The sequence below is a fragment of the Triticum aestivum genome, chromosome 6B, assembly GCF_018294505.1.
Source record: "Triticum aestivum cultivar Chinese Spring chromosome 6B, IWGSC CS RefSeq v2.1, whole genome shotgun sequence".
NCBI classification, from domain to species: Eukaryota; Viridiplantae; Streptophyta; class Magnoliopsida; order Poales; family Poaceae; genus Triticum; species Triticum aestivum.
In genome coordinates this window covers 200,036,028-200,041,865 of record NC_057810.1, presented here as the reverse complement: position 1 = coordinate 200,041,865, position 5,838 = coordinate 200,036,028, and the positions used below count along the sequence as shown (strand labels likewise).

Sequence of the window (5,838 nt, the reverse complement as noted above, 5' to 3'; positions counted from 1 at the left end):
GTTCGCAATGCAAACTCCCTGTTTCCTTTTCTTAACGTTCCGGTCCCACCGAAATGAGTAAATCGGTCCCACCGAGTTTGCCTGACCAACTCCCTGTGTGCCTATTACTGAAATCGGTCCCACCGAGTTCATGTGATCGGTCTCATCGAGATTAAGTTATGCCCTAACCCTAGCGCATCGGCCCCACCGAGTTGATTATATCGGTCCCACCGAAAAGCCTAACGTTCATATTTTGACCTGAATCGGTCTGACCGAGTTTCACCATTCGATCTCACCGAGTTTGAGAATTTATGTGTAACGGTTAGATTTTGTGTGGAGGCTATATATACCCCTCCACCCACTCTTCATTCGTGGAGAGAGCTATCAGAACGTGCCTACACTTCCTGCATTCATTTTATGAGAGAGAACCACCTACTCATGTGTTGAGACCAAGACATTCCATTCCAACCACAAGAATATTGATATCTAGCCTTCCCCAAGTTGCTTTCCACTCAAATCATCTTTCCACCATAGCCAAATCTATGAGAGAGAGTTGAGTGTGGGGGAGACTATCATTTGAAGCACAAGAGCAAGGAGTTCATCATCAACACACCATCTATTCCCTTTTGGAGAGTGGTGTCTCCTAGATTGGTTAGGTGTCACTTGGGAGCCTCCGTCAAGATTGTGGAGTTGAACCAAGGAGTTTGTAAGGGTAAGGAGATCGCCTACTTCGTGAAGATCTACCCAAGTGAGACAAGTCCTTCGTGGGCGAGGACCATGGTGGGATAGACAAGGTTGCTTCTTCGTAGACCCTTCGTGGGTGGAGCCCTTCATGGACTCGCGCAGCCGTTACCCTTCATGGGTTGAAGTCTTCATCAACGTGGATGTACGATAGCACCACCTATCGAAACCACGCCAAAAATCTCCATGCCAGCATTGTGTTTGCTCCCTCCAAACTCCTCCCCTTTACCTTCATATGCAATGATTTACATTCCGCTGCTATACTCTTAGAATTGCATGTGTAGGTTGATTGCTTGACTAGTGCTAAGCTGCTAAAATCTGCCAAGAATTAAAATTGGTAAAAGACTAGGTTTTTATTTGGTCAAGTAGTCTAATCACCCCCCCCCCCCCCCCCCCTCCCCGCCTCCCCGCGTCATACTTTCGATCCTACAAAGGTACTACCTTGCAGGAATGGCCTCATGACTAAGTCCTTTCACGAGGATATCTGCCATGACAAAACCACGACACCATCATTGAAAAAATGTGCACGCTCGGACAATGCTCGTCATCCGACCATAGCCCGGCATAGCACACCCCAACGTAGGCCAACAACCAAGTAAAGCCGAACTCTACAACAAAGTCTCACACATGCCGCATTTGGATGTGGAGGGGCTTTGGTTACTCGTCCTCCTATCGTTGCCACCTCGTTGCGACCCCAGATGGCCCTCATGGTCGGCTGCCTTGCCATCGTGACCCTTGGCCACCAGTCAACCTTTGGGCGAGTGGTAGCCAGGCGCGCGCATAACCGACTTGCCTGGGAGACCCATGGCCGCATGGCCCTCATGTCAGCTGACTTGTCGTATTGACCCCTGGCTACCACCAATTGAACTTTGGGCGGGTAGTAGCTGGGCGCGCGCGCATAACCTGCTTGCCTGGGATACCCATGGCCGCATGGCCCTCATGGTCGGCTGACTTGCCGTTGTGACCCCTCGCCACCACGAGTCGACCATTGGGCGGGTAGTAGCCGGAGCGCGCGTACGTAACCGTCTTGCCTGGGCAAATTACCCCTGCAGCGAGCAAACGACGCTGACAGTCCAACCCAGCCTTATCCAGCTCGCGCGGAGCAGCACGCGAGACGACGCATGCGACGCGAGAAAAACTACCACAAGAAGTCAACAAGGTGGCCCCGGTCACGCCCGTGGCCCAGCATCATGGATCCCCGAGGAATCGGTGGGGCGTGGGGCGCCCGAGGAGATCGGACGCCAGGGAGCGCGCTAGGGAGGCAACGCCAGGAGACGCGCGCGAAAGGAACGGTGCACAGGGCACTCTCGCGCTTCGATGCCCCTAGGAGGCGGGTACTAACACTCTTTACAAGAGTAATTGTGTATTAAGTTTTTCCTTTCCTGAGAGCTCGCTCAGTTTTATAACCTGAAAATCACAGTTTTCTATAATTGTATTGTACTCTACGTGTCAGGTGATATCATTCCTCCCATGATACCAACTTTGAAAAAAAAATCTTAAAAAAAATCACAGGAAATTTGTTGGATGTTTATAAGGTATGTGTCTACAACTCCTAAAAAAATCAGATCCAAATTCAAGGTACACATTGAGAAACAAAAATGACAAATTTAGTATAAATAGTGACACAAGAAGACAAAATTAAAATTGATCCTATTTACATCAGGATTTATCTTTTTAGTTTCTCAACAATGTGCATTTCAAATCTGGGCCTGAATTTTTTAGGAGTTGCAGACACATTCCTTGTGAACATTCATATTTTCTTCCAAAATTTTGAAAATATTTAAAATTGATCTTTTTAATGGGAGCATGGGAAAGTTGGTATCACTGGCATTGTGGAGACAATCTTTAACTGGTAGCTGCCCGAGCCCGAGGCTGGCAAGTACGGAATTAATAGGCTAATCGGCAAGTTAATCAATTAAATGGCCGATTTACCAGTTTATCAGCTACTCAGTGCCCTATAAATTAAGGATTAATTGACAAATTAAGTGATTAATCGGACGAATTCTTGAAGAGGGATCATTGGTATTCTACACTTGTAGAGATCACATACATGATACATCCATCAAAGTATACACACATCAGTAATCCATTAATGCTAGCCGCACATAGCATCAAATAAACAAATAATGGCTGACCGGTAAAACAATATAAACAAATGACTCGAGGACCTTAAACTAGCACTACTCCAGCTTTTTACATAAACAAAATAATGCAGAGAACCTCAACCCTGAGCTGCAGGCAGGCTGTAGGCTTACAGCGATGGCTGTACTGTACATGCCCTAGGAATCATCCATCTGAAATTTGGGAGAGGAAAAAGTTCAGACCATGTACTAGTATTGCGTCTGAAATACATCTGTTGACTGGTTCATGTTCTGCCTGTGGCCTTCTAGAAAAACCACAAAACGTGCAAGCCATACTCAAACATCAATTTTCCGCGCAAAGGAAAAAAAACTCAAACCAGCAATTTGCTTCAAGAAAGTGACACCACCATTGACCGCCAAATTATATTTCGTGCTAAAATGTATTTGTTGGCACAAGAAGTTGACGCTTCCTAACCTTCCTTGGCTAAATCAGCTTTGACCTGGCCTCCTTTTGTTGCAAGACACCATTTCTTACAACAAACATATATTGCTTCGCAAGTTTTCTTACTCTTGGATTATATTAAAATAGAACTTGTTAGAGATCTTCACTCTTGAACTTGGCAAACATTACAAGTCTTGCTTACCTGTACAGACAACTACTCTATTGTTGTTCTTGCTTTCAGATAAAGGGAACAGATATTATGGCAGGTGGCAACAGAGCTGGAGCTATTATCCATCCACCATAGGCCCTCCATGTTTGTTTAACGAATGTGACACACAATTCAAACGAGACACCAAAGTTTGCACAAACCATTGAAATGGCGCTTTAAACGTGTGATGGAGAGGCAAACCATGATCAGGAAACTCAACGAGAAATGGGAAAGCCGCATATAACAGTAAATAGCTTTTCAAACTCAACCTTCTTGTCTTGCATGCTCATGTATGTGTGACTAGTAATGGCCGTCTGGCTTCGTCTCTCGATCCCTTTCTACTGTAGTAGGCATATAACAACAACTGTATGACACCTAGGACTGTGCCGATGCCATTGGGAACCTGTAATTGGCAAACGAACAAGAAAGAAGGGCCAAACAGACATGATGTTAGGCAACCCTCCAAGCAAAATCCCTGATCAGCAATAGAAAACTATATCTTACGTATATGAAGAAGTCATCCAGAAGCACCCCGTATGCGAAAAACGACATGCTCATCAGGGACATCGATAGCGACAAATAAAAGGGCATGTACTCCACACTCTTGGTCCTGATCACCAAATTCTGTCAAACACAAGAGGAAAGTTCATTTACAGGACTATACATTTCAGATAACAAACATGGTCAGATGAGATCAACAACGCCAAACCCATCAAACCTATGAAGGACCAATTATACACCAGAAGATGTGGCTATGGAATACAGGTTTGAGTTAGTTATAAAGCAGGAAATAAATATTTCAGGACTCACAATGATGGACAGAGGGGATGCGAACATGAATATGAGGGACGCCACGCTGAGATAGCCGACGAATGTTCGCCGAGGCTTGTGATCAAACAGCGCCATACTGACATACACAATCAGGCCGAACACACAGAACACCCCTGCCAGCAGCACGGACACCTTGAGCTGCAGCAAGAAAGTAACCACATCAGTCAAACTTATAGATGCAGGCAAGGCAGCGAAGGACAAGCGGTGGGTAGGGTGCCCACCCTTTTCTTGGCGTCGGCGTAGGCGATGAAGACGGCGGTGTAGGCAAGCTGGAAGGCGGCGCCGATGGTGTTGACGGTGGCGACCAGGACGACGCCGTAGGAGACGAAGGGGAGGGCGTACCACATGCAGACGAGGCAGTTGAGGAGCGAGTAGATGTAGGGCGTGGCCGAGAACTGCTCCGTCGACCCATTCCGGACGATCCTCCTGAATGTTGGGCTGAGATCGGCAGAGATCGATCAGATCAGCAGCAGCGTCTTGAAGCAATTCGAGCCGAGCCAAGAAGAAATCGGGTTGAAATGTAAACGGGGGCGGACTTACAGCGGGGAGATGAAGAGCACAAAGGCAAAGATGTTCCCTGGAAGAAGATCAAGAGAAGACGGCGGTCAAGAACTGGCCGGACCGAATCTGGCCGCCTGCTCCACGACGGCAGAGCCTAAGAAGCAGAGCAAAGGGAATGGCGGTGGTGCTGACCTGCGATTCCTGCCCCGTAGCAGCAGAGGTCGTGGTAGGAGGAGGGTCCGGGCAAGCCCAGGGAAGCCATCAATGCAAGGAAGAGAGAGGATCCCGATCCCAGCTGCTCCCGGCCCCCTCCGATCCCCGCTCGCTCCTCCGGCAGATGATTCTTTTTTCTTTTCTTTTTTTGACGTGTCCAGCAGACGCTTGAGCGTGGGTTCTTTCTTTTCAGAGCAAGAGCAGGAACAGCAGGGGACAAAGAGCTGGCCCGCTTCCTCCTCCTCCTCTTCCTCCTTCTCCTCCTCTTATCACGGCTCCACCCCTACAATCAAATCAAAAAAAGGCACGTGGAATGGAAGGTGGATATCCTGGGATCTTATTCCTTGAAAAAAGTCGGTCGGGGATGTTGATGGCCGGCCCGGTCTGATCCATTGCCATGGCACGCACGACGCTGTACACGGGCGGCGCGGCCTCACCCGACACGCCACGCGCACGTGGACACCGTGGACCTCGACGCGGCGACCACGGCAGCACAGCTACTGTTTATTGTTTTTCAGATAGCTCACCACTCGTGCCAAATTCTTTTGCGGGAGGAAGAGGCCCTCTTTTCTCTAACTAGCCAAATACCCGTCGTGCATTGCTATGGAATGAAATAACATGTGAAGAGTGATGGCGTGCGACCGGTTGTCCTTGGCCGTGGTGATGCCGACTATGTTGTGACAACGTTGATGACTAATTATTCAGGATACATGTAAAACGGTAACTTATGGTTTGTTTCGAAGCAAATCTCTGCCATTAAAGAAATATGGTTGGCAAAAAATTCCTACTACTACTAATTATTTAGAGGCATAATTAACTGCTTGGTTAATTTATGGGTGACC

At 47.8% G+C, this 5,838-nt stretch overlaps 1 protein-coding gene across 1 annotated transcript; it reads right to left on the bottom strand.

The window, feature by feature from the left end:
* Positions 1-2,706: 2,706 nt before the first annotated feature.
* LOC123136558 (bidirectional sugar transporter SWEET2a) lies at positions 2,707-5,278 on the bottom strand. The gene is made up of 7 exons (XM_044555963.1): positions 4,976-5,278; positions 4,823-4,859; positions 4,504-4,720; positions 4,262-4,420; positions 3,956-4,075; positions 3,721-3,854; positions 2,707-3,014 (listed from the first exon to the last, which is right to left on the bottom strand). The coding sequence occupies exons 1-6, from the start codon at positions 5,043-5,045 to the stop codon at positions 3,738-3,740; spliced, it is 720 nt and encodes a 239-aa protein (XP_044411898.1). The 5' UTR covers positions 5,046-5,278; the 3' UTR covers positions 2,707-3,014; positions 3,721-3,737.
* Positions 5,279-5,838: the final 560 nt, after the last annotated feature.